At 36.7% G+C, this 27,042-nt stretch overlaps 1 protein-coding gene across 2 annotated transcripts in view; it reads right to left on the bottom strand.

Moving 5' to 3' along the window:
• DYNC2H1 (dynein cytoplasmic 2 heavy chain 1) overlaps positions 1–27,042 on the bottom strand; it is a 251,035-nt gene that overhangs the window by 61,666 nt on the left and 162,327 nt on the right. For both annotated transcript variants that reach the window (XM_040976872.1, XM_040976873.1), the window contains 8 exons: positions 26,813–26,944; positions 25,682–25,754; positions 19,460–19,620; positions 18,166–18,291; positions 15,018–15,128; positions 5,138–5,293; positions 3,299–3,374; positions 585–793 (listed from right to left, as the gene is read on the bottom strand). In XM_040976872.1, the coding sequence (XP_040832806.1) occupies positions 585–793; positions 3,299–3,374; positions 5,138–5,293; positions 15,018–15,128; positions 18,166–18,291; positions 19,460–19,620; positions 25,682–25,754; positions 26,813–26,944 (1,044 nt within the window). The remainder of the gene's footprint in view (positions 1–584; positions 794–3,298; positions 3,375–5,137; positions 5,294–15,017; positions 15,129–18,165; positions 18,292–19,459; positions 19,621–25,681; positions 25,755–26,812; positions 26,945–27,042) is intronic.

The following is a 27,042-nucleotide window of genomic DNA, read 5'->3' as shown; positions in this document are numbered from 1 at the left end:
TAAATAAATTTAATTATATTTTCTGAAAAGATTTTACTCTAAAGGCTTTTCTACAATATTTCAAGGCAAAAACCTATGGTTGGTTAAAATAAGCACTCATTAACAAAACCATTACTAAAAGATACACTGAATTACTTTTATATATGTAGGCCTGCTTTAAATTTACAACCAGAAACTGTAGATATTTGTTATAAATATTTTATCTCCTTTTATATTCTTTATATTATCAAACTCAGGTTTAACTGGAATTAGCAACTTTTCCCATTCTAGTTCTTCAAAGCAGGCCTCCATTCTTTCAATTTTATTTGGCTACTTATTTACTTGTGTACGAGTTTGTTACAAACTCTTAAAAAGCACCCCAAACTACCTACAATATGTCTTACTAAGATTTAGACAAGAATCGCTTATCGGTCTTCTGTTTAAGATCAAGTGTAAATTAAGACTATCACATCACTTACTAGCACAGTAGATAATAATTGCATAATTTATTCTGTATTTGTAAAGAAATTACATTTAACAATAAGAAATGATTCAAATGTCTACATGGTATTGAAAATACTCAGGAAAAAATTAGTTTTACCTACCAAAATGCTGCAGGATTTTGGTAGAGATATGGAATGTAGAAAAGTGCTTCTCTTGTTCTTTTGGTTGAACACATCAACCACCGAAGAATTGAAGAACTGTTTCAGGTATGACTGAAGAACTCTGAGGTCAAAACAATTATCGATACGTCCTCCATAAATGGCATTTTCAAGTAATCCATGTAAGAATTCCCACTGTACATCTTTGGTACCTATAATTTTAGAATACTTCTATCATCTGACAAAATATTAACCAAATTCCAGTCTTTAGATACAGACATTGTGTAAACATAGTATATATGTACCTCCAGATCACTTACGCTTAACAGCAAACCCAATAATAACCATATTACTTAGATATAAGTAGATGATGAAACTGAAGCACAAGAAGTTAACTTATCAGTACAAAAAAGTTATAGAACTTCAGCGATCTGGAATAAAAGTGTGGTATTCTGAATCCAGAGCCTTCCTTTATTTTTTTTTTCACATTTTATTTTTTTTTTGCACACTTAAATTAGAAACTATTTAAAATTACCTGTCCATAATAATTTTAATATTTGAGGAAGAATTTGAGGAAGAATTTCCTTTATAAATTATCATTTATACAGAAATTCTCTAAAGCACCTTCACACATTATGGCGTACTAAGTGTCACAATTTTACAAATTACCTGTTTTATATTTTCCCAAGAGAGAAATATAATTTAAAAAACAAAATGTAACTCTTGCCCCATATTACTTCCTTTTCTAAAAGTATACATGTAGTCATAATTCAGTATTGTTGGGCCCAGCGGCATGGCCTAGCAGCTACAGTCCTCGTGCCCTGAACGCGCCAAGATACCATATGGGCACCAGTTCTAATCCCAGCAGCCCCGCTTCCCTTCCAGCTCCCTGCTTGTGGCCTTGGAAAGCAGTTGAGGACGGCCCAAAGCTTTGGGACCCTGCACCCACGTGGGAGATCCAGAGAGTTTCCTGGTTCCCACCTTCGGATCAGCGCAGCACTGGCCGTTGCGCTCACCTGGGGAATGAATCATTGGACGGAAGATCTTCCTCTCTGTCTCTCCTCTTCTCTCTATATCTCACTTTGTAATAAAAATAATCTTTTAAAAAAATTTAGTATACGGGCCCGGCGCGGTGGCGCAAGTGGTTAAAGGTCCTCGCCTCGCACGCCCGGGATCCCATATGGGCACCGGTTCTAATCCCGGCAGCCCCGCTTCCCTTCCAGCTCCCTGCCTGTGGCCCGGGAAGGCAGTCGAGGACGGCCCAAAGCTTTGGGACCCTGCACCCGTGTGGGAGACCCGGAAGAGGCTCCTGGCTTCGGATCGGCATAGTATCGGCCCGTTGCGCTCACTTGGGGAGTGAATCATCGGACGGAAGATCTTCCTCTCTCTCTCTCCTCTCTGTATATCCGCCTTTCCAATAGAAAAATAATAAAAATAAATCTTTAAAAAAAAAAAATTTAGTATTGTTAACATTTAAAAATTGAATCTCTTATCACTAATAAGTCAAGAAATTAAGAAAATAATTATTTTACTATTAATGTCTTTAGTGCTACTAAATTAACATAAAATTCAGAGATAATCACAAAAATTGAAAATAATGTAGCTCAATGCCTTGGGATATAAGGGTAGCAAAATACAGTTGTTTCTTGTTTTTTTTTTAAAGATTTATTTTTATTGAAAAGTCACACACACAGAGAGGAGGAGAGACAGGGAGGAAGATCTTCCATCCAATGATTCACTCCCCAAGTGACCACAATGACTGTGCTGTGCTGATCTGGAGCCAGGATCCAGGAACTTCTTCCAGATCTCCCACACGGGTGCAGGGTCCCAAGGCTTTGGACCGTCCTCAACTGCTTTCCCAGGGCACAAGCAGGGAGCTGGATGGGAAGTGGGGCTGCTGGGACCATAACCAATGCCCATATAGGATCCCGGCGTGTTCAAGGCGAGGACTCTAGCTGCTAGACCACTGCGTCGGGCCCGTTTCTTATCTACATCTTACTATCAGCAATGGATATTAACCAGGATAGAATTTTATAACTATTATTTACTAGTTACTAAATAACACAGAAGTAGTGGATATGCCAGTCATGGAGAAGTACTGGTCAACACAGAAACATCAGTGTACAGAAGCAGCAGCCTTTTCATATTTTACAAAAATTTTTAGGAACATATTTTCTTCTTCTAAAAACAAACTTTTACATGATAAAAGTGAATACAACTTGAATTATAACAAAAAAGCTTTAACAGCCAAGAATTATTTTTAGCTTACAAAATACTACAGTGGAGCAGCTGGGTCTCGATACCCCAACATGGACTGCTGGATTGCAGGTGGCAGTTTTAGCTACCTATGCCACAATGCTGGTCCCTACACTTACAAATTTTAACAGGTAACTTGAAAGACACTTGAAAATTCATTTGGATGGAGCTTGAAATTCTGATGCCCAGAAAGACCAAGGCTTTCTAATTTGCCATTCCTTATAACCATGTGTCAGTCAGAAATCCAATGGGTTGCATCCAAAACAATAACACAGAGTGTAAAACAACCTTCAGACCACATAGTCATGGCAGTGAGGAGATAAAGAAAATAAAGAAGTAAATTTTGTGATAGGAAGTGAAGTCAATTTTGGAGAAACCACATCATTCACAAGACTTCAAATGATTTCTTTAGGTTTTGTAGAAATTAGAGGGGAAAAAAATCTTTCCCCATTAGTACTCACCATCGAAGAGTCGGTCAATAATGTTATACCCAGCCCGAAGGTCTGATAGAGAAAATTCATAAAACTTGGTCCAACCCTATAAAAAATTTTTAGAAGTAAACTAAACAATGTTGAAACATATAGACAAACATCATAGTCCTTAAGATTTTGAAAACAGTGCTCATTATTTTAAAAAACCAACAAATTCTTAAATTTTTGTCATTGTAATTATCTGTAACAAAGAATTCACTGATACATTTCTCTGAGAATCAATGTCAGATAATTGACAGACAAAGCCTTTACATTAAAAAAAAAAAACTTTCCCAGGTCTTTCCAGAATTCTGCAGTTTTTAAAAGATGTGATTCCCTAAGTTTATTACGACAGACATCACACTTTTCTCCTTTGTAAACTAACGGTAAGCGTGCCCTCCCCATAACTGTGGAAAACGAATTATGTAAAACAATACAAAGCAATATATGTATGATGCCTTCCATTTTACAAGGTGGGCTACATGCCAGTCATGATGTCAAGTACTTTTAAATGTACACCATTTCATTTAATAACCAGAAAAATATAAATAACATCATTATTTCCATTTGATGGTGAGAAAAAAATGTTTACTGGATTCAAAGCAGTTTGGTTATTATTACACAGCTATGAAACTCTAAAATCAGGACAACCCCCAAAGCTTTTCAATTCTGGAACACACGCTGTGATTTTAGCATGTGACTAAAATAATGATGCTAGATGGGAGCTCAGATGAGGATGCAAGTTTTAGAGATTTCCTCAAAACAAGTTGGGTGAGTAGAATGGAGGATAAGAAAATCTAAAGATGGAATGATACAAATTATGGCTGAGATAGGCATTTGTCAAGAATGGAGAATCAGAATCACTTGTGACTGCCACACAAATGGGGGAAATACACTTTACTTACTTGGACAACAGTCTAAACTAGAGCTTACAATCAGAACTCGCTGGACTCAGGAAGTTAACGAGGCTCTCTCGGTTTTAAAGGTTTATAACGAGTGAGTAAAAGGGCCCGAGAGAAGGCTGGAGAGAGGCTGACATTTCCTCTGGCTCATGCCGAACAATCTGCACATTTTCAAACAATACACAAACTCATTTGATAGATTTTAAGCAAAGTGATGAATTAATCAGACTCACATATTAGAAACATAATCTTGACCAATAAATACAAAAACCAGAAAGTTGTTTAACTGGGAAAGTAGTGCAGATTACAAATGTTGGAGTTTAGAAAATATGGCAGGGCTGCATTGGGTTAAGCTGCCACTTGAAATGCTTGCACCACATGAAGGAGTGCCTGCCAGCAGAATCCTGCCTAGTGCAGTGCAGAGACCTCCTAGAGATTCTGTCAGCTTCAGACTGACCTAGTCACAGCTGTTGTTGCCATCTGAAGAATGAATAAGACAGAAGGTCTCCCTGCCACTCTGCCTTTCAAGTAGTAATACAGAGAGAAGTACATTGATTTCAATGATATTTTGTAAGAATCAAGAGGAGCTGGTAATGGTTTTGAGAAGAGAAGCTAACAAAAAATTTAACACCTAGGTAAATAGATATATAATGTCTACTACAAATAGGGGGAAATTTTTCAAAATCTGAGATGCCTATGATATATACACTATAAAGATGGAGTAAATGACTAAGGAGTCAATTGTTTCAATACTTGAATTCAAGAATATACACAAATTAGAAATTGCAGAAAATACTAAACTTGAGCTTAAAAGTATGAGTCATGAGCCCATAAATGATATAATCATAGTCTCTTAGATCACATTCTTAAAATATTCAAATAGAAAAGCTACAAAGCTGATAATGCATGCTAAGATATTCTCAGTTACCTGTGGGATATAATTTCTTCTCTCTTGACATGCAGCATGAAACCATGCAAAGCTAAAGAGAGCATGAGCTCGAAGTATATTATCCTTTTTGTTAATTTGTTCAGGAGTCCAAGATTCATAAGTACGCATTAAATTCTTCTTTAAACCTGGAGGTGACTTAAGAAACAAAAGTAATTAACAGATATTATTGAAAACATTGCAGGTGTCTAATGTACTAAAAATATATTTGACACAAAATTTTTATCACTATCAAATTTGACTTATTATACCACTTCAAGATGTACAGATTAAAAACTAGTCAAGATGTAAAAATTAAAACCTAGTTTAAATCCTAACATTTAGCAAATTCAATTTTCAGAAGTATATATAAACAGCAATATTCAAAATACAAAAGTCTCGTGAAAATATTTATCATACATCCTTTACTGCAAATTCACAAATTTTAATATCAATGCATGTCAGTAAAAACAATCAAACATTCAACTTAAGAAGTCAGGCAGAACAAAAGCAACTAATAACCTAAGAAAAAGAAGGAAACTCAGTGAGTAGAAAAAAGAATATTCAGTGTAGAAAATATTAACACTACTCAAAATATAACACCGGTTGTTTGGAAAATAAAAATAATTTGTTGATTAAAAAAAAAAAAGCGGGGCGGGGGGAAGGGCTTGAGCCCAGAAGGCTAAATAGCAGTGCCGTGTTCTCTCCTCCACCATAAAGTAATATAATAAAAAAGGAATGCATTTAGGGTGGAGTAACTCACTGAGGAGGAACTCTGTAGCAGCAAGGGAGTAAGGGGATCCCTGAACAGTGTGGAGACTTAGAATGGCAGCAAGAGGGGAGAACCAACTATGATCCCTGCTTTTGTTGTTGTTGTTGTTTGTCAAAGAATTCTACTAACTGTGCTACATACAGAATTACACATTAGGTTGTAAGTCAGGTTTAGGAAGCTGTCCAGAGACCTCACAGTTTCTACCCACCAACCACTAAATCTAAACTGCTATAGGACAGTGCCGTCTTTTGAATAAAGCTAATGTTATAACCTACTCTTTTCTAGAGGCCGACAAGTGGCTCCATTAGAATCTCTGGATCAGTGGCTGCCTCAGATGATGGAGGGCAAGTTCATCAACACCCCACAGCTCTGGAAATGTGGTAGCCAGTGAAATAAATAGTAGCACCACTCATGTTCATTACATGGAATTTAGTATAGTCTCCCCTTGTCTTGTGGCTCTGGGACTCCAAATCCTGCTATGGTAGGCCTCAGCATCCTCCATGCTCGAACTCAGAGGACTTAAACATGTGGTGGGGCTCTTGGATTATGGCTGCCACAACCACAAGCCCTAGCAGCATTAGAGTTCAACTCAGTAAGACTGGAGAACATCCAACTTTGGAAGTCACAACCAGTTTGCTGCCACAACACTAACTCCACAAAGAGCTGCAGTTCAGATTAGGGAGGTGCTAATACACACCACTGCTGTCAACATCAGTGGGCATAATCAGAAGCACAAGCACATTTTTCTCAGTACCAAAACACAGAGCACCCACTCAACCAATAATTCATATTTCATCTGAAAAAAAAGTGCTATTTCTACAAAATATACTCCATTAAGTAGAAACAAGCAGATGTTAACAAAATGCATAGACATGAACACAGGCACACACACATGAAAAAGCTGAGAGGCATGGTATCCTAAGAAATACGACAGTTCCATAGATGAACATTCACAGGAAATTTGTAAGACCTTTGGAGAATTCAAATAATGATCCGCCCAAATTACAGTAAGACATAAGGTAACACAGAAAAGTCAGCAAAATAAGAAATAACTCAAGAATGATAATTTTCACGTAGACAAATCCTTAAGGAAAACCAAACAGAAAGCGTATAGGCAAAACTTCAATCAATGAAAAGAAAAAATACAACTTAAGCCTTCAACCATTGGACTAAATCACGCCAAAAAAAAATTGTTCCACTTGGGAAGAGTTTTTTTGTTGTTCTTGTTTGTTTGTTTACTTTTTAAAATAAGTCAGACAACTTAAGAATTAAAGTAATAAAAAAAGTCTACAAGACACACAGGAAGCCAAGCTGCACATAACAATTTTATTTCTGAGATAAATAGAGAAGGTAAAAGGTGTTGGAAATATATTCAGTGAAATAATAACGGGTAACGTCCAAAGCATGAGGTATCGATATGCAGATTCAAGAAGGTCAAAGAGATCCAAGATGACTGAGTAAGAGACAGCCACACGAGCTTACACTGCTCCGGGTTAAGAGAAGAATTAAGGAAGGGTTCCATTTCCAAAAGCCTGCTGACTTAAAGCTTCAGTGAGCAGTCGAAGCTCTGATGGACACAGGGCTGAGCTCTGAAACATCACTTTCATCCAGCCTTGTACACAAAAAAACTGACAAGGTTGTGACCACATGACAGTATGGTATGTACTTTCGTCTCTGGGCAGAGAGAACTGCAGAGATATTTTGTGTGGTTCACACTCTGGCATGGGAGGGATTGCAGCCACAAAAGGCTTGCGCTGCGGGTTAACCACTTGAAAAACAAGAGGTAAGGCAGTGCTTTCACTGAGAGTCAAGATCGTTCTCCCTCCTGTAGTGACAAGGGGTTCTCCACAGCCTACACTCGAGTGTAGGTTAGAGTACACTACGGACACGTTGTACACCTCTCCAGAAAGGCAATGAGGGAGCAGTCACCGCACCAAGCCATTGAGGCATAGTACAAAGATAAGCCAGAGAATACATAACGTGTTTCCAGAAATGATTAACACACACAAAAAAACATGAACATCTGAGGCAATGCAATTCCTCCAAAGGAACACAACACTTTAATACCATACCAAATGAAAAAGGAGAGAGGTTGATAGTTTTTCTGAACAAAATACCAAATGAAAAAGGAGAGAGGTTGATAGTTTTTCTGAACAAAATAGGGAAACAGGGCCCGGTGCAGTGGCCTAGCGGCTACAGTCCTCACTTTGAATGTGCCAGGATCCCATATGGGTGCCAGTTCCAATCCTGACAGCCCCACTTCCCATCCAGCTCCCTGCTTGTGGCTTGGGAAAGTAGTCGAGGATCGCCCAAAGCCTTGGGACCCTGCACCCACATGGGAGACCTAGAGAAAGTTCCTGGCTCCTGGCTTTGGATCGGCACAGTACTGGCATTGTGCTCACTTGGGGAGTGAATCATTGGATGGAAGATCTTCCTCTCTGTCTCTCCTCTTCTCTGTATATCTGACTTTGTAATAAAAATACATCTTTTAAAAAATTAAACATCAAGAGATTGGTGTAATACCTGAAAATGTATTTTAAAAGGTACTGAAAAACAAGAAACAAAATGTATGAATTTTTAAAACTTCATTTATAATACTGACGAGAAATTTTCCCATTGAGATTTTGAAATTAAATTGAAATATTAGTAATGAGGAATTCCACATTGTAAATTTAAAAATGCAGTGGAAAGACTTAACAGATTAGGTAAGGCAGAAGAATCTCTGAGCTAGAAGACAAATCTTGGGGATAAAAATATGTAATTCCCAAGAAAATGCAAAAAAAATATTGTCCAAGATTTATAGATTACCATAAAATGACCTAACATATGTGTCTTTAGGGGCTCCTGAGGGTTTGGAAAGAGATGGATTAGAAAGCCCGTTCAGTCAAGTAATATCTAAAAACTTCCCCAATATGGAAGAAAGAAAAAAAGAGCATTCAAGTACAGAAAGCACAGAACACTCCAAATAGACAGAATCAGGAAAAATCTTCTCCATGACATATTAAAGTGAAATTATACAAGGTAAAGCATAAAGATTCTGAACTGCACACAAAACAAAGAAATTTCAAAGGCTTTTCAGACATATAATTGATTTTTCATCAGAAATCCTACAAGTTAGGAAAGAATGGAGAGACATATCTAGGTCAAAGTAACTGCCAATCCAAAACATACCCAGCAAAACTCATGTAAAAATGAAAATGAAATCAAATCCTTCAAAACATAAGTCTAGCTTAAGGATGTGCTAAACATAGAAATGGAGAAAGATGGGCCTGGTGCAATGGCTCAGTGTCTATATTCTCACTCCCCACGTGCCAGGATCCCACACAGGTGCCAGTTTATATTCTGGCTGTTTCACTTCCCTTCCAGATCCCTGCTTGTGACATGGGAAAGCAGCAGAGGACAGCCCAAAGCCTTGGAACCCTGCACCTGTGTGGGAGACCCAGAAGAGGCTTCTGGCATCTTATTGGCTCAGCTCTATTGTTGTGGCTGTTTGGATAGTGAAGCAATGGATGGAAGATCTCTCTCTCTCCTCTCCGTAAATCTACCTTTCAAACAAAAATAAATAAATCTTTTAAAAAAATAAGTAGAAAAATGAAATAAGGTGGCGAAAATTTCCTAGTAAAAATACAAAGAAAATCCAAAGCAAACAATGACAATATTTATGGAAAAATGACAGGACCAAGGTATGATCTTTCAGTAATAACCATGAATGCTAAAGAACTTAATACCCTAATCAGAAGATACAAACTGAAAGGTTTAAACAAGACCCATTTGCTATTTACAAACAAAATACATCATCTACAAATATATACATGAACTGAAATATGGAAAAGTAGATTTCATGCCAATGAAAAACAAAAACAGATCCATTCTAATATCAGACAAAATAGATTCACACAAAAGGTATCAAAAGTGATGAATACAGGTATTATTACTGATTAAAGGATCAAGCAACAAGAATATGTGATTATAGTAAATATATATGTATCCAATGCCAGGGTACCTGGCTATTTAAAGCATTGCCAATGGATCTAAAAGGAGGCAATACTAAAACACAATAATAATGGGTGACTTTAATACCACACCGTCAATGGACAGATTGACTATACCAAAAGACAAAACAAAAAAAGATCTCATCTATACAAATGGACCTAATTGATATCTACAGAGCATTTCATCTCATAGTTGTTAAATACAATGCTTTCCGTAAGTGAAAAGAACTTATTCTAGGACAGAACACACTGCAGGATATCAGGCAAGCCTCAGCAAGTTGAAAAAAAAAAAAGATCAACTGTGTATCATTTCTAAATACTAGGGAATAGTTGTAGAAATAAACTGAAAAAACCTAGAAAATATGCAAATTCACGGAGAATGCACTACATATTACTGAATGAACAATAAATCAGGAGAAAGCAAAAAGAAATTTTAAAAATCCTGGAAATAAATGAAGCTGACAGCACATTTTCAAAATACGGGATATAGCAAAAGTAGTGTTGAGAAGAAAATAGCCATCAGTGCCTAGATCAAGAACTCAGAATGGCATCAAGTAAATGATCTAACAATGCATTTCAAGGACCTGATTCAAGGACAGCAAATCAAACCCCAAGTTAAGAACAATCAAAATTAGAGAAAAAAAAAAGCTAGAACAAAAAATGACCTGATGAATTGAACTGCTTTAAAAAAAAAAAAAAAGACAACAACCCAAATAAGGAAAAAATGTAACAACGAACAGAGATACACGAAGAATCATCAGGAATTACTACAAAGAGCTATATGCCATTATGGCAACAAATTGGAAAATCTACAAAAAATTGATATATTTCTTGACACATACAATGTAACCAAATTGGGTCATGAGGACATTGAAAATCTAAACAGACCAATAATTAAGAGACTGAATCAGCAAGAAAGAGCCTCCGAACAACAAAAAATCCTAGGACTTGATGGCTTCACTGCTGACTGACTTATACCAAAGTCTTCAAGTAGTAGTAATTGCAGTAATTCCAATTCTTAAACTTTTCACAACAATTAAAGGGGGCAATACTCCCAAATTCCTATGAGAGTAGCATCACTTTAATTCCAAAGCCAAAAACAATACAAAGACCTACAGACCAATATCCTTGATAAACACAGATGTAAAAATCCTCAACAAAATACTAACCAAGAACATCCAAGAACATATCAGAAAAAATTCACCTGAAACAAGTGGGATTTATCTCTGGCATGCAGGATGGTTCAACAAACACAAATAAATGTGATACACCCCCATTAAAAAGCTGTAGAATAAAAAAGAAATGACTATCACCACAGACACAGAAAAAGAATTTCATAAAATAACAATTTTCTTTCATGATAAAAACTAAGAAAATTGGGTATAGAAGGAACATTCCTCAACCTAATCAAGGCCAAATACAAAAACACACATTGCCAGCATCCTCTAAAATAGGGAAAGTTGAAGAAATTTCCATTATGATTGAAACCACTGCTATTCAATGTGGCCTGAACGTTTTAGTCAGAGTTATAAGGCAAGGGAAAGAAACCAAACAGATACAAATTGGAAAGGAGGAATCAAGCTATCCCTATTTGAAGATGCCATGATTTTCTTTATAAAGGAAGCCTAAAGACTACTGGAGACCACTGAAACTCACAAGATGATGTGAATTTGCAGAACACAAAATCAACAACCTTTGTCAATGCACAAACTATTTCATGGCTGAAAAAGAACTCCTAAGAATAGTCCCCATTCACAATAATTTCTAGAAAAGTTAAATACCTTGAAATAAATTTAACCAAGGGTGTGGCAGATTTCCAGAATGAATATTACAGATAAACCATTAAGGAAAGAAATAGAAGCATACACCAAGATTTGCAAAAAAATCTGCCCTTTGTAGATGGATTTGATATTATGAACACTGATGATATTCAAAGTAATTTAAGGATTCAATGTGATCTCAAAATATCTATGGCATCCTCTGATCTAGAAAGTCATGCTAAAACTCAAGACACCCAGAATATCTAAAGTACCTTAAATCTAGAAGCATCGCAATATCAGACTTCAAGAAGTACTACACAATTAACAACAAAAAAGTACTACAGGGTAGTTGTAATCAAAGCAGTGTGGTACTTGCACCAAAACAGACAAGATCAATAAACAATAGAAGATCATGAAGAACAGAAATCCCAGAAATGAGTCCCAACATCTACAGCAAAATCATTTGACATGTGAACCAAAGTCAATCCAGGGGAAAAGGACAGACTCTCAACAAATGGTGCTTGAAAAATTAGATCTATGGTACAAGAGCATGAAACAAGACTCCCACCGTGTGCAAAAAACAAATCCAAATGGATCAAGGATTTGAATTTATTATAACATCGAATTACTAAATGAAAACATCTAGTACACCCTTCAAGACATAGGCATAAACAAAGACTTCTTGGAAAAGATCTCAGAAACACAGGAAGTTAATACAAAACTAGACAAATGGAATCACGTCTCAAGCTAAAGAAGCCCCTAACTGCAAGGAAACAAGCAAATGAAGAAGCAACCAAGATTTGGAGAAAAGTGCTGCAAATTATTCAAATGACAGAGGTTTAATATCCAAGATTTAAAGAGACCAAAAACTTAATAGCAATCAACTCAGTTACAAAATTTGTCAAAGAATAATTCAAATGGCCAAAAGACTAGCCATCAATGCAAATTAAAATCATAACAAGGCGTCGCCTCACCTCAGTTAGAGTGGTTATCATATAGAAATCAGAAAACAGTAAGTATTGAGGAGGAGGTGGGGTAAACGTATCCTAAATTGTTCTTGGAGGGAGGGGAGGACGTATTACAATCAATGTAGGAATAGTAAGGAGATTCCTCAGAGATCTGAAAATAAACCTACCATATGATACTACCAACCCATTCTTGGAAATTTATTCAAAGGAAAAAAGTCAGTATGAGTTATCTGTACATGGTTATAGCATAGTAACAGTAGCTCAATTCACAACAGCTAATGTGGAATCAACCCAGTTGCTCAGATAACCAGAAAAAGCAAATGTGGAAAAAGCAAATGAAAACTGGAAAAATAAAAATATATATACCACATATACATTTCTGTATTCTGTATTTTATACACACACACAGAGTCAGCCATACCAAAAAAAAAAAAAAAAAAAGGCTTGTCTTTTGCAACTATGTGGATCCAATGGGAAATTATCTTACTTAGTGAAATAAATGAGTCCCACTATTTTCCCCAACCTGTGCTACCTGAAACACACACCACAAAATACTGAAACTTATTTCAGTAAGACTGACATCCTGTGGTTCGATTATTGTTTGTAGTCTTTGTCTAGACTCCTGAGAAATACTTTATTCCTCTATTGGCTATGAGTTGATATCCCTACCTAATGAAGTGTTAACTGCTTGCAAAGTGAAAGGAAAATATGTCTTTGTAAAAATTAAGGAAAAAAAATAAGAAGGCAGGAGAATGTGGGGAATGTGTACAGGAGGGAGGGTGGGTGGGAAATGGCACTATGCTCCTAAATCTGTACAATTATATATATTATATGTAACATTTCACATATAGCAAACAAAAAATTTAAACATATATAAAATATATACATATAAAATATAAATCTAAAATGACAAATATTCGTGAAAATCTGGAGCAAAAAGGAACTTTTATTTCCTTCTCATGAACAAATTAAGGAGAACAATATGTAGGTTCCCTAAAAAACGAGAAGTGGAACTGCAGTTGATCCTGATATCCACTCTTGCCAAGTATGTGAAGAAATGAAATAAGCATAAAAGACATAACTACACTCTCAAGTTCATTTCAATGCTATTCATAATATTCAAGGTACCAATTTAGATATCCATTACTGAATATACACGTAATTGAACTGTGCTATGTATAAACCATGGGCTATTATTCAGACATAAATAACAATGAAATCCAAACATGTGCAGTAAAATGGGTAGAACCAGATAGAGATCATTAGTGCTAACTGCAATGGGCCCGATACGTAGACAACAGTACAATCGCTCTCACACTGAAAAGCTAACAAATAAACAAGTCTTTCTGACCTTAGACTAATGAATCATAGAGGCTGGGAAGGATGGCGGGAGCATAGCAAAGAATGAACACTAGATCCCCAAATGTAGACAGGCATAAACAAGTTCGAATGCTCCACAAAACAGTGGAACTATAGTTAAAAGTTTTATATTACATCCTGTATAAAAAACTTCAAGGGACAACCTGACAGGTTCTGAATATAGAGAAAAGGGAAAGAAACAAAGGCTACTTTCCTGGTTTGACTGGTTTATGATGTGTACATGTGTTGAAGCATCACAGTGTACTCATTAAATACATCAACATTACATTTAACAGTTCACATCAGGAAAAAAATTACAAAAGGAAGTCAAAAACCACAAGTACACTCAACAAAAAAAAGAAAGAAAAGAAAAGAAAAAGACTTTTCTGAAGCATATTATGGTTTATGGTCTGTTAAGATGCATTGAGAATGCCAACCAAAGCAAAGATGTCAAGTTACATATATGGTAATCTTGTTTGTCTATGTCCATTTTTTACAACAGTCACAAGAAACACATACTACTCCATTGATGGACACAGACAAAGACAAGGTATAAACACATAATGGGATGTTATTTAGTCTTCAAAAGAAATGAGCCTTAATGAAATTATTCTAAGTGAAATTGCCGTCACAAAGAGCCAAACGCTAACCTGAAACAGGTACACCAAATAGCCAAACACTCAGAAATAGAAAACAGAGGGTTGCCAGAGTAGGTAGAATAGAATGAAAAGGGCTTTTATACTTTTATATCAAGTCTCAGATAAGTAAGATGAAAAGTTCTAGAGATCCGTGGCCGAACAATGAACATATAGACAACACTGCTATACTGTATACTTAAACTTATAAGCATAGAAAATTTCATATTTGTACTACCAGGAAAACAAATTACATTAAATAGAATTAAAGAATAATGAATGTGTTGTTATTTTATATTTATATTTTATATTTTATCTAGTTCTGGTGTTTGTAAAGCTTTAGAAGGCAACTGAAAGTGACTGGCATACAAATAGCAATGTAAGATTTGTATCTTACCTCATATGTTATCTTCAAACTTGACTGTAATAAAATAGGGGTAAAGTTGGGATGAACTTCTGCAGTGAGCCAAAGACGAAAGGAATCTTTAGGTTGAAGAGTATTCAATTCCTTGTTTACAAAAACAGTAAAAATTTACTTAAACACATACACAAAATTCTTAATTATTAAGAATCATTTTTCTAATAATACTCTGCTGTGACATTCTCATATACTTAGAGTACTGGTGACATTTCGTTAAAATATCCATGTTTTCTAATCCTAGCTTAATGCAATAAATAAGACCTTGAACATGGGCTGCGTTGAAATGAACTTTTGCCATTTCTTTGCTATGTGACCACAGGTTCCATGATGCATAGCATCTCAAACAAGATGATTAAATTTAATATTTTACAAGATGGTGTGTGACATGTAGACCTTGTTTGATATTGCAGTTAAGTACAAATGACGTGTTTATACTTGCTATATCTACACAAGCAGCTGTGGTTTTGGGGATCTCACTGTTTCATTTTATGCCTTCAGGGAGTTATACGTAAGTATCAATTCCAATACTAGTAAATTTTAGGTCTTATACTGTGAAACAAACTGAAATTTTCACCTTACAAATTCATCTACCCATGCCTTTCAAATATTCACTTCAGGCATTTATTTCAATATGTATTCCTTTCCTTACCCTTCATATTCCTTCTACCCAGTATTGCCTATGAAATCCAGTAAACTCTTACTCATCAACCCAGATACAATTAAAATTCAGTATCTTAGAGGAATCCTTCATAACCTTTTTAGGTTATGGAATAGGTTCCCACAGGAAACAGAAATAATCATTTCTGTCATCTTGTAAATTCTCTCAGTAGTCATTTGTTGCACAGCACCTATTTGTGAATGTATTAAATTATGTTCAAGAAAGACAAGAACAAATTCTTTCTGTAATCAGTACCTAACAGAATTCTTAGCTTTTTCTATAATCAGCAAGTGTCTGTAGATTGAATAACGAAGAATGATGGCTCCAGAAATGACATCTAAAAGTTATTTTAATATAATCTGTGCCTGATACTAACATTAATTTTTAGTATTATGTGAAAGACCAAATTTAAGATGACCAATAAATAATAAAAGAATGGGCACAGAAACATTTTGCTTATTTTAAAAGATAAACAAAGGACCAGCGTTTTGGCATGGCATTAAGGGAGTGAAGCCACAACCGACAGTGCCAGCCCGTGTACTACCTGCTCTACTTCTGATCCAGCTCCCTGGAAGAGTGTTAGAAGATATCCGCAGTACCTGTGTGCTTGCCACCCAGATGAAGCTCTGGATGCCCAGGTGCCCGGGCATCCAGTGCACCTGCCTTGCCCTGGAAGATGCCTACCTCAGCCCTGGTGGTTGTGGTTATTTGGGAAATAAACCAGAGCATGGAATATCACTATTTCTTCCTCCATTTGTAACTCTGATTTTCAGTTAAATATGTAAAGGTAAATGATAAAATGTATTCATACTTCATAGTTTTAGTAAAGTTTACCTAAAGTTTTCTACTAGGTTAACATAAAATAAAGGAAATGTAAAAGAAATACATCTGTGATGTAAGCTTATATTCAAACAACTGAGGCCAGTTGAGGATTAAATGAGAAGATGGAAGATGACTGTTGCCTCCTCTTTCTGTCACTGTTAAATAAATACTAAAACTTTAAAAAACTTCTTCTAATGTATAAAATGTTATTATATTTTATATAGTTCGATAACTGACTCATCTGCTTGGAATAGGAAATAAAACTCAAGTGCGCACTGGACTTTTTTTCATTAAAACATTTGATCAAGCACACATGATCTTTACATATTTACATATTAAAATTTATAATACAGAATTACATGAATATTCACATATCTCATTTTGAAAATGCATCATCACAAACCATCAACTCATTACCTTATCAACTGGCATTAATAGGTAATCATTACTGATTATTTTGTGTGCAAGATGCTATAGCTGCCATTTACTAAGATGGCAAAACTGTTCAAAAACAATTAGATCAGAGCTTTCCTCAAAGAATTCTCTTTGATTATACTTTCTACCAAATTAAGTGCATTCCCTTGCTAAGCACCATCTTTGCCTCTTTAAGGCCAAGGACAAAAACGAATTCTTCCACATGATTTCCCACAGGCTGTCACTTCCTAGCCATCTAATTCCCTTTATCACACTGACATACTTGATTCTCTCAAGTGCTATAATACACACGTTTTCACCGTTCCTCTCCAAAACCATATTATTTATGCTGCTGAATCTGTGATATCCTTTACTGCCTTTTCTTAGCAAAACCACACTTAGCCTTTTCCTCTTTACACTCCACATTTCCATCCACCATCATATTCATCTTTCTAAAATCAGTATCAGATTTAAATGCATACTTGCATGTAAGCCTATCCAGCAATGTGTTGCCTTAAAATTACTTTCCTTGCAGAATCATCTAAGTTAAATGAAATGATTGCTTCAGTATACATTTTGGTTTCCTTAAACTGGTCTGTTGCAATCCTTTAGAGTTCCCATTTTTCTTCAGAAAAAAATTCTCCCAACTTCCCTGTTAATCCTAATTAGCATTGTGAAATCCCTTGCATACCCTTAAAAAATAGATTTTTATAGACTTTCTATTAAAAGATCCATCTTCGGCCCAGTGCCGTAGTGCAGTGGTTAAGGTCCTCACCTTGCACGCCCGGGATCCCATATAGGTGCCAGTTCTAATCCCGGCAGTCCTATTTCCCATCCAGCTCCCTGCCTGTGGCCTGGGAAAGCATTTGAGGACGGCCCAAAGCTTTGGGACCCTGCACCCTGCACCCGTGTGGGAGACCTGGAAGAGGCTCCTGGCTTCGGATCAGCATAGCATCGGCCGTTGCGCTCACTTGGGGAGTGAATCATCAGACGGAAGATCTTCCTCTCTGTCTCTCCTCTCTGTATTTCCGTCTTTCCAATAAAAATAAAATAAATCTTTTTTTAAAAATCCAACTTTTTCTGCAAGTGTATATTTTAAGAAGCAAATTTAAAATTTGTTAAATAAAATCTTAAAATTTTGTAAATGATATTTTAATAATGACGAACTTAGTGGAGATTATCAAATTAAGTCTATCAGATATTACTTTTACCATGTTTATCTCAGTTTACCTTTTCCAAAACTGGCAGCCAAGATGTCACAAGATGTAAGTTTTTCAAACAGAGCCAGTCTCCATTTCTAGCACACTCTTTCAGCATTTGAATTGCCAAGTCAGCTTGGCCTTGACCCATGGCAACCTACAGAAATATCAAGATAGAAAAAGCAGATATAATATATTGTAACACAAAATTCAGTAATAATCACTTGTAAGTAGCATTAATATTAACTTTTGAATAAGAGCCAAATAATCTTCTCCAAGAACATTAACTAAAAGATTATATAACTAGTTAACCTTGCCAGCAAAGTCACTGCTAATTTACACGGCTGATACCGGATTACCAACCTGATAGACTATACTAACTTACTGCACATAACTATTTAACTGAAACTCCCTGAAACTAGCCTTTGAAAAACCTGCACAACAAAGCCTAAAAATTCTGCGTTTCTTTTTGGTGGGGGGAGGCGGTTTGTTATTTTCTATTTACACTGTTGTTTTTGAAATTTTTTTCTGTCTAGGATGTTACAAAGTAGTTGGTTTATTTATTTTTTAAATTTTCCAATGAAAACAGTTTGTTCATTTACTTGTCACAATTAAGACTAAATCAATGTAATTTTCAAATGCACAAACTGAACTGACAAACACTGGAGGCAGTTTTTAGAAGCTCCTGGTTGGGGAGGACAAAGCATTACATTGAATATATTACTCTCAAAATCCACGTAGATGTGTTGTTTTCTTATTGCTGTTCTCAGTCGCCACGAATTTACTAACAACTGAAATACTCATTTTTCTGTAGGCCAGAAGTACAACTCATTTAAATTTCAAGTTTCCAGGTTTGAAAATAAAGGTTCTTTCTAAGGATTCCAAAAACACTCTTTCCCTCACCTTTTCCAGGGAGGGGAACCCACTTACCAAACTTTTCTTGTGACACATTCCTCCATCTTCAAAGCCAGCAGCAGAAGTATCCTCTTGGTTGTCTGACCTGTGCCTCCGCCATTTTATCCCCTACTTTCACTCTACTCTGACTTAACTGCCTTCCCCTGTTAAGAACTGTTGCAATAATATTGGGTCCACCTGGATAACCTAGCATACCGTTGTGATTTAAAGATCCTTAACCTCTACAAAGTTCTTGCTGCACTGAAAACAAACATATTCACTATTTTTTTTTTAAGGATTTAGTGTATGGACACTTTATGGGACATTATTTGGTCTGTTACACTGATGAAAGTTCATTTCATTAACAGGATCCAGTGTGACAGAAATAGCACCATCTGGAGCAAAAGCAGCAGGGCAACATATATACTAACCTGGTGATAACACTCTCCACTCCTTTCAGCATTAGCAAGTTCTTGAAGTTCCTGAGAAGGATCAGCACCCGGGGAAATAATTATTAAGATCGGTTCAATTTCTAGTGTCTCTTTGTACAAACGTTTGAGATTTAGAGGAGGTGGGGACAATTCTTTAAGTCCTAAAACATACAATGAAGAAGTTAAGAATGCTAACCAACATATATTATATAGGAATGTATAAAAACAAATCACTTGATACATAATGGATGAGCTATGGATGGATTTTAATCTCATCTTTTTTACCCAAAAGTCATTCACAAGGGGAGAGGGAGGGAAGAAATTCTATACTAACAAACCTGTAAAATTAATTAAAATAATTTGCATACTCATGACTAGTAACTAACATACGTTCACTGCTTAAAATGTCAGGCATACTTTTAAATGCTTGGTATCAAACCATTACAATGCTAATAGGTAGTGGCATTGATCATAACATGTAAAAGCTGAAGAAATACATAGCCAGCACTGCAATTATCATTCCTGCACTTTCCAGGTAGCAGAGTAAACAAAACAGAAAAATAATACCAAATTATTATAATTGGCAAAGGTAATAAATTCATTTTTTCTCATTTCATAGCTCATGCTCACCTAAGACCAGTAAGCATCAGATGTACAGAATTCAATGGGAAACTATGAGGGTTCCAAAGAAATTGTCTATATACAAAAACTTCAAAATTTGATGTGCCAAAGTTAATGTTATCTCTTAATACAATTTTCCATGAACTTTCTCAAGTGGCTTCAGAGTCTCCAGAAATGGGAGAATACTCAACTCTAAAAATAAGCCCCCCAAAATCAAGCATTTTGTGGTAGGCAGAAGCGTAACAACAGCTTTTTCAAAATCCTGAAGCCTCGTTACTTAATCAGAAACCTAAACAGTGCTGTGTAGGATTTTGCAGGTGAACCTGAGGTTAAGGATCTTTAAGCAAAATTGTCTGGTATTATTCACCTGAGACAATCTAATGACTTGAGCCCTTACACAGGTGGGAAGATTTCTTCTGTCAAGCAAATGCAGCAGAACAAAGGGAGGTGTGGGTCAGAAAGAGGAGAAGCTTGAAAAGGAATTAATGTTTCAAGTTAGCGCTGGCTAGAATGACAGAGATGGGGCTGTCTGCCACAGAATGTGAGTGGCCTCTAAAAGCAGAGACTAACACTAAATGACAAAATGAGAATCTGAATCCTACAACTACAAGAAGCTAAACTGAGATGAGTTTGAAAGTGGACTTTCCTAGAACCTCCCAATAAAAACTCTACTGATTAACACAGATTTTATCTTGTGAGGCTGGGAGCAGAGAAACCTGATGAGCACACCAGATTTCTGATCTTCAGAATGGGGGTTGTTACAAGTTAGTAAATAGTTGTCAGGGGAAAAAAAAAAAAAAAGAACACATGTCCATATGATCATCTTCCCTCTTAGACAAAAATTTCACAAGAAAAATTGAGTTAAGGAAGCAAGATGCATTTGATGGGAGATAAGACTGCATAAGAATTAGGGAGTGGCACTGTGCCTGAACAGACTAACCCTCAACTTTCAAGTGCCAGCATCCTTTAAGTGTGCCAGTTTATGTTTCAGCTGCCACATTTCCCTTGCAGCTCCCTGCTTATGGCCTGGAAAAGGAGCAGAGGATGGTCCAAGTCCTTGGGACTCTGAACTCACATGGGAGACCCAGAAGAAGCTCCCCATTCCTGGCTTCAGATTGGATCAGCTTCAGCTGATGCAGCTATTTATGGAGTGAACCAGCACATGGAAGATATTTCCATCTATGCCTCACCTTCTCTCTGTAAATCTGCCTTCCTACTAAAAATAAATAGGGTTGGCATGATAGCCCAGTGGAGTGGCTAAAGCTAAAACCTTGCATGCACTGGGACCCCATTATTTGTGCCATTTCGTGTCCCAGCTACTCCACTTCCATTCCAGCTCCCTGCAAGTGGCCTGAGAAAGCAGCAGAGGTCGTCTCAAAGCCTTGGGCACATGCACTCATGTGGATGACCCAGAAAAAGCTCCTGGCTCCTGATTTCGGATTGGCTCAACTCCAGCCATTGCAGCCACTGGGGAGTGAAACAGGAGATGAAAGATCTGTCTCTCCTTTTTTCCGCAAATCTACTTTTCAATTAAAAAAAAATCTTTAAAATAAATAAATAAATATTTTTAAATGAATGAATAAGAGTTGTGGAGGATTAGAAATAACAGAATTGCCTGGCTAAAAAGAGCAAAACAAAGCAAACCTATCCTCCCTCACTTCTGGTAACACATCTACGCCCTCACTGCCTGGGAAACACCATCCAATGTCGAGTTACAGTTAAAGACTCAGCACCTTAACTTCCAATCCAGCCTCCATCTAATGCTCCCTGGAGGCAGTAAGTGATGACCAAAGTACTTGGATCCAGCAGACCACAGCAGAGTTCTAGAAATCTGGCTTAAGCCCAGCCAAGCTTAAGGTGTTGCAGGAACTTGGGATGTGAACAAGAAAATGGAAACTCTTTTAATAATTTATTCAAAAATTAAAAAAAAAACCCTCTGCAAATTAGTAGACTTATCTCCTAAAAAGTTGTGAACCTTTGAAATTAAGCACAATGCACAGTAACAACTTGGGTATTGGGAGGGTGCTGAAAGAAATGCAGACACAATGGAAAGAGGAGAAACAGAAAACCGTGGTGGAAAAGAAATAAATGAAGAAACGTAAAGATTAACACAGAGAGAAAGGTTCTTGATATTAGCCCATCCCTGAAACAACTTAGCCCATGTATCAATACAGCCTCGGTCTTTACACAGTCAGTAATAATTAAACAGTCAGTAATAATTAAACAGTCAGTAATAATTCACTTTTTTCTCATTTATGTCACTTTGATTTCACTATTTGCTATCTGCAAACATTTGGTGAATAAATGTTCTATACATGAACAAAAAATCATTTGATAAACATTTTGATGCAGATGAATAAAAAAGCACTTATCCTGTCCAAGTAAATCAGAGAATATGTCTAATCCAATTTCCTTATACCCTTTACAACCAACCATGTGGTAAGTCTATATAGTAACTCAAGATGTCTATATTTATGCACATGGATATTCTCGCATAGGTTGGGACAGAAATAGTTATATGAAAAACTGAGCATATAAGGTTACAGAATGGCATCTAAACTTTACTTGAAAGATTACGTATTACCTGAAAGATAAACAAAAAACAATAAAAGAATAGCTATAGAAACATTTTGCTTATTTTAAAATGTAACCAATGGACCAGCATTGTGGCATGGCAGAGAGTAAAGCCACAACCTATGGTGCCAGGTCATGTACTACCTGCTACAAATGAGTATGTATGAGCCGGAATAAATGTAGGCTGGTCTGGGTTTGCTGCAGCATCAGATGGCAAGTGCTGGGAACGAAAGCAAGTCTTGTAAAGCTAAAATGCAGAACCACCTGGAAAATGCAAGATCTGGGGCTGGGAGTGGGCCTAGTAGGAAAACCGTGGGCATCTCTACGAGGGGCTGTAGCTCCTGCCAGGAGCATGAGAACCAGGGCTGGGCATGAACCTGCCTGGACAGTAAGGAGAACCCGCTGCCACGAATGTGGGCTGAACAGTGGGGTCAGCTGGCCTGAGTTAGGCTCCAAAACCCATTGATGTGTATGAGAGCTGAATGAGATATGGGACTGACTGGGCCAATCTGCTGCACAGAACCAGGCTAGGAACAGGCCTGGTAGGTGTGATGGGAAGTTGCTCCACTAGGCTGTAGTTCCCACTGGTGTGTGTGAGGGTTGAATATGTGCTGGACAGGATTTGGCTTGGCTGCAGCATCTGTTGGTTTGCATATGAAATGGGGCTGGGGTTAGAACTGACCATGTGACTACAACTACCAGTTTGTACACAGACTAAAGCAAGTCATGAACTGAGCCAGACCCCACATCCCCTGGCACACACAGGAGTCAGGAGTGGAGTCACCTAGGGCAAGGTTTCTTTGGGGACCCACTTCAACAAGATCACTGGACTCAAAACTACCACAGGGAAATTACAGGATCTGTAGTCTGACTGTGGAGTGCACATGCACAACTGTGTCTCCTTGGTTGCTGAGCCTGTGCAGTGGATGGCATTCCCAGATGCCCATGGCGGACCTGACAACCTCTTCATTGAGGATTGCAGAGGATACCTAGTACCTACAAGCGCAGAACAAATTAGACAGCTCTCCCAGTCTCGCAATCAAGATTTGACAGTGAGTATCTGGGCAAATAGAGACTCTACGGTGGACTATATCAGTAAATGGACCTTAGAAGGTTTTCCTCAACGTTGGAGCAACAAAATCAACAGCATTTAAGATATATCGAAACCACTTAAGCAGTATCCTCAGGACATGCTTCACATTGGGGACCTCGGAATAATATCAGGTGGCAGTCTCCTGGGATGTCAGCAGGCGGCTGTCCCCTATCCACAGGTACTGATGAGCTTGGGATGCTGGGAGCAGCCCACTCCACCCCCTTTCCAGATACAAGAACAATAAAAGAGATTGGAGGCAACTGTTTCATCCACTTTCCCCCAATCTTCCACCATCCCCACCCTGATCAGTGGTCCACATGGGCATGCATCCCTCCCAATTATGTAAACATCATCAAAAATAAAATGATTTTATTATTTTTAAAAAAACTTCTCTTAAAAGAAGCCAGCCATATAAAGAAGGCACAGAGAGAACATTATTAACTGATTATGACAGAAATTCTAGTCATACAGTTGCAAGCCAAGGAAGGAGTAAAAAAAAAAATGCCAGAAAACCATCAGAATCTAGAAAGAGGTGAAGCAGGCCTTGCCACAGCCTTTATTTCAGATTGCTTACCTCCAGAATCCTGAGACAATGCGTCTCTGCTCTTTCTCGGCACCCAGTCATGTGAGGTGTAAGAAACTTAGGTGGTAGGTTAGCATGTGGAAAGTTGTGTATGTAGCACAACTTTGTGCAGATGGAAGAAGTTAAATCTGCCATAAATATCCCTCAAATTTACTATTTCAATATTTAGTAAATATAAGTCTTCTTCTGAAGGCAGAATTACTAAAGATTCATTATTCTTGGATGAATCTGCTTCATGTAAAATCATTTTCATGGCTTTTCCTTGACATGAGATTCTAAACTGTTTTGTAAAAATGAAATTATTTCCAAATAGATGACAAATTTTAACTATTTGAGCAATACTGTCTGAAATTATGCAAAAAATGTTATGAAAGGCTTAAGGAAACTATTATTATGAAATTGGCATGTTGAGACAACAGGCTAACCCTCCATATTTTGACACCAGCATCCCATATGGGTGCCTGTTCATGTCCCAGCTGCTCCACTTTCAATGCAGCTCTTTGCTTAAGTCCTGAAAAAACAGAGGAAAATGGCCCAAGCTCTTGGGACCTTACACCCACATGGGAGACCTGGAAGGAGCTCCTGGCTCCCAGCTTCAGACTGGCTCAGCTCCAGTTATTGCAATCATTTCGGGAATTTTACCAGTAGATGGAAGACCTCTCCCCTGTCTCTCCTCTCTCTCTGTAAAATCTGCCTTTCAAACATAAACAAATAAACAAAAACTGTTATTGTGACGTTTGTGATCAAAATGACAGATTTTCTCTTTTTATTTTAGACATGGCAAAAATAACTGAAAGTTTTGTTTCTAAAACTGTGAAACCTATGAAAATATTGTACTTAAATTGTCTAAATTTCGAATTAGTTGTGGCTACAAGTATTACTTTGGATATCTAGAACATTTTTATAAGAAAGTAATTTTGAAAACTTACACACTTCCCAGACGGTTGGTTAGGAGTGGATCAAGCGAAAGCCATGAGCATGAAACCCCTCCTGTGTCTCCCACCCCCTCTGGGTACACAACACCAAGCATCTGAGCCGTCTTCCACTGCTTCCTAGATATGTAAGCTGTGAGATGGTTTCAAAGTGGAGCAGCCAGTCGGGAATCACTGCACATAAGTCATGCTGGCACCACATATGGCCATTTAACCCACTACCACAAAGCTTGGTCCAGTACAAAATTACATTTGACTATAAACAACCAACTAAGAGAATTATTTTTCTATACCAAGTAAGATTATACATAGTAATAATAAAAAGGATTTAAAACTTTGCAAAGTAAGACCTGCAAAAATTAAATTGAAAACAAATAATTCAAGCCAGTGGTCTAATTGTTAAAATGTATTACACTTACCCAGAGTTTTACAGGCAAATAGAGCCATAGCACTTTGCAATCTGTCTGGTCTTAGTGCCTGTACTACAAGAACCTGAAAATAAAACACAACATATTTCTAAATAATAAAGTTCCATTGACAACTTTTAGTAAATATGATAAACAAATTTTATATATGAATACTTATTATTCTTCCATAGTATTAACTATACTTAAATTATCACAATATATAAATATATAAATATATATCAGATTACTTCTTCAGTGTTGAAAATATTATTGTAATCTGTTTATTTCCCAAAGCTTGTTATTGAAAGCAAACAGAGTTAATCATGTCCTCAAGATCTATTGAAGGACTAAATAAAGGTAAAAATAATAGTATAAAGAGCTCTTTAAGAAGTCTATGTACTACATGTTTTATAAAAAAGGTATGCATGATTTAAAAATTTTGTATCAGATACAAACTTAAAGTCAATTCCACATATCATTAACTTTTTGTATTTCCATATTGGTAATGCTTTTCTGGGCCCAGAAATAGAGCCCAAATTTTCAAAGCAACATTTCTATTGGGCATTATGCATGTTTAAGGGATTGCTAGATATTAACAATTTTCTTAGTTGTTTTTGTTGTGTGTGTGTATTTTTTAAGAAAACTTGGTAAAGCAAATTTACTGTGTGTGGACATACAAAAGGGGTGAACTCCATAAAAGAGTTAAATAAATTACCAGTTCCTATTAACTACTGGCAAGTGACCCATTCTAAGCTTCCTGACTAGCCAATAAATTTAGCTGAACAAACCAGTAGGTTTTTAATTTTTTTATGAAATAGAATGGAAAAATATTCCCTGTTCTTCTTGGGTAGGTCTTTATATATACAATTTGAAGAAATGGGTAAAAAACCTAGAATTTATATCTTAGTTTCTTTCCTGAAAACATTTTCCTATTTCAAGATCCTTTTTTGATGCGGAGGAAAAAGATAGAAGTGAGAAACAGACAACAAAACCAGAAATTTTTGTCAGTTATTCAATTGTCTGGATAAAGGTAGCAAAACCATTAAGTTATGTAACAGTCTAAAGACAAAGTACATTTAAATGGTTTCCAGATGTCACCAGAAAAAAAATAATCCTTTAAATTTAGAAAACACCAAAATTCACCTGCTGAAACAAGGAGACTTTCTTTGCAAGAATTGCTGGAAACTCCTGCTCACACATGGAGTTATGATAATAAGCACGCCACAGAGCCACATCTTCAAGGCAGAGGGTCTGATAAAGACTGGGTAGAGCAATCTAAAAAACATACATATACACACGTGTAAATTATGAGCAGTACATGCTACTTATTACAGAAAAACCTCAAAACATTTCCAAAGTAGTACTAAATCAAT

Source organism: Ochotona curzoniae, unplaced genomic scaffold (genome assembly GCF_017591425.1).
Source record: "Ochotona curzoniae isolate NIBS_2020 unplaced genomic scaffold, NIBS_Ocur_1.0 contig_2723, whole genome shotgun sequence".
Classification (NCBI taxonomy): Eukaryota; Metazoa; Chordata; class Mammalia; order Lagomorpha; family Ochotonidae; genus Ochotona; species Ochotona curzoniae.
This window is presented reverse-complemented; position numbering and strand designations above follow the sequence as displayed.